The sequence below is a fragment of the Lathyrus oleraceus genome, chromosome 7 (genome assembly GCF_024323335.1).
Source record: "Lathyrus oleraceus cultivar Zhongwan6 chromosome 7, CAAS_Psat_ZW6_1.0, whole genome shotgun sequence".
In the NCBI taxonomy this organism is placed as follows: Eukaryota; Viridiplantae; Streptophyta; class Magnoliopsida; order Fabales; family Fabaceae; genus Lathyrus; species Lathyrus oleraceus.
The window spans coordinates 233,621,927-233,624,648 of NC_066585.1; the positions used below are offsets into that span (position 1 = coordinate 233,621,927).

General features: G+C 31.4%; 1 protein-coding gene across 1 annotated transcript; it reads right to left on the reverse strand.

Moving 5' to 3' along the window:
- Positions 1–1,445: 1,445 nt before the first annotated feature.
- Positions 1,446–2,298, reverse strand: LOC127105753 (nodulin-related protein 2). Its single transcript, XM_051042956.1, has one exon. The coding sequence runs from the start codon at positions 2,096–2,098 to the stop codon at positions 1,688–1,690; it is 411 nt and encodes a 136-aa protein (XP_050898913.1). The 5' UTR covers positions 2,099–2,298; the 3' UTR covers positions 1,446–1,687.
- Positions 2,299–2,722: the final 424 nt, after the last annotated feature.

Here is a 2,722-nt window from a genome sequence, read left to right on the forward strand (position 1 = left end):
GCGTGATTTAGTTTGTGGCTTAAATCTTAAAAAGGCAAAATTCAAACCATAAAATTTGCAATTACAAATAATTATCTTTTCAATAGGCAAAACATTCCAATTGATAGTAACATTGCAAAAAATAAATATTTCATAAGTGATTTAGTATTTAATAAATTACTTAATATTTCAACTATTAATGCTTCACCATCATGCATACATAAAAATAAAATTGATATTTTGAGAAATTAAGAATACAAACTTTATTTCAAAAAAAAAAATGAAAATGAAAGTTTAATGGAAGATGATGCTGAAGATTGTGAGAGAAAGAGTAAATAATAAAGTTATATAATCAAACTATCAAAAATGATTATGGTTTAAAATGATGGAGCACTAAATAAATATACATGAATACCTCATAAACAAACACATATCTTCTCATCGATCTGAACAAAATTATGGATTTGTATGAAGGTTGGACATGAAGATATGAATTCAAATCCAGAATTAGAGACTAAAATAAAAAAATAAAAATAAAAAGGTTACATGGACTAAAGCAAAAAATGCGCCAATTTATAGGGACGAAAAGAATATTTGATCCAAAATTTTGCGTTTGTGTTCATATCTTCATCCCTAACTATTATACAAGCCCTGAATTTTTTCAAATCCAAAATTATTCCTTGTTTATTCCTTATTTTCCCTTTTCATAAAAATGATTTCTCACACTTGTATCAAGACCAAAAACTAGCACTATATAGTAAAAATCCACCACCAATTCTTTTAGGTGATAAAACTTGCAAACTCATATCTCATCATTAGAAACAACAACTAAATTAAATGAAGCAAAGTAACTAAATTAAATGAAGCAAAGTAAAGTTATGTATTGAGGATTTGGGACGGAGTAAAAGTATCAACTGAATACGTACTCATGAATTAAGGTGCAGAGGAAGAAGAAGAATACTGATTAGAGAAGAGGAAGAAGAAGTTCAAATTGCAAAATCAATTCATTTTTAGATTTAATCCAACTTCCCATTGTATAATACATACTTATGCGTTAAGATATGATATAATTGGTTTAGTGGAGAGACATCCTTATTGTAAATTTCAGATTCATGATTTGAATCCTCTTAGAATATTTTATAAAAATTTTGTTGGCTTTTATAATTTAACATCAAAAAATTAAATAATAATAATTAGTCTAAATGAAATTAAAAGAAAAAAAATGTCACTATCAACTTTTTTATAATAGAGAATTGACTCGCTAATCGGAACCAGAAAACTTTTTTTTTATATATATAAATGTTACTCTTCTATGATATATACTATTTATATTAAATACTTTATTTTAATATTTACTGCCTAATTTTTGTCATTTTAATAAAAATCCTTGTCTCCACCTCTTTCTTGTGCTAAAAAAAAGGAACAAAAATTCATGAAGCCAAAACCAAACAAATATGCAGCAGGACTGAATAACATAGCAGGATTGACTAACATATATACACATGCTGACGTACATATGCAGCTGAATTAGGGAAAACATAAACAAATAAGGACAGGAGGATCTTGGTTCAAACAATAATAAAGTGGACAACACAACTCTGTTACCTTACATATTACATTCATCATCACACAACACTATATCCTATTCTATATTAATCATATGATAAGATAAACAACCTTATTAATCAAAAGCGAATTCACATGATTTTCATTTAAAGAAACCTCCAGCAACCTTAGCAAAATCTCCTCCTAATCCACCAAGTCCACCTGATCCTCCTCCATCTTCGGATTTCACCGCTTCTTCGGATTTCGGTGCATCATCACCTTTGGGCTGATCTGGTTTGGAAGTTGGTGGAGCAGCAGTGGTGTTGGTGTTGGTGGACTCATACTGATGCAGATAATCAGCAGCCTTATCAAGATACTGTCCTGCGCCCTTATTATCATCCAATTTAGCATACTGACCAACTGCATCTAGAAGATCACCGGCAGCTTCTGCCGCTTTGGCTTTGTCTACCTCTGATTCTTTCCCGAGACCTGACTGTGCTGCCTCTGCTACCACCTTTGCGCTTGCCATAAGCTCGCTTGTTGAATACTTCTTCTCTTCTCCACTTGCTGCCATCTTTTTTGTTGTTTGGTTCTGCAAGACTTCAATAGGGTTGTTCAATTATTTATATTCTCAGTGGGGATATTTTAAAGTGAAGATTGTGGTTGAAGATCATGCGGGTCTACCTTATCGATTCATACATAAATAATACTGTAGTGTGGGGGATGCGTGTCCTTTGAAACACTCTCTGCCTCTCACTGTCGGCAAACCGTGTTCCATTAACCACCACTCCTTATTATATCTCTTAAGTCTTAGTCACATTAACGGTTAGAGTAAGGGTAACTTACACTCTAGAAAAAGAGATGAAAGTTATGAGATAAAATTGATGGATTGAATTTGTAACTGTAACTTTACCGTTATAATAAACTAAATCAGTTACTTGCTGCTCACACTCTTTAACTAATAAAGTCATACTACCAATAATTTATTTTTCAAATTTGAAAAATGATATTACTTAAGTTATCAATTTAACAAAGACGATCCTGGAGTCACCATTTTCTCTCTGGGTCAATATGCAACTAAGAAGAATATTTCTCTCTGGGTCAATATGCAACTAAGAAGAATAGTGAAATCGACAATGGGTTCGATCCCTAACAACTGCATATTCGTATTTTTTTTTAAAATACGCTATTTCATCTC

What these genes read in the sequence shown, in the direction of transcription:
- LOC127105753 (XM_051042956.1), bottom strand. Translation starts at nt 2,098, where the DNA reads ATGGCAGCAAGTGGAGAAGAGAAGAAGTATTCAACAAGCGAGCTTATG.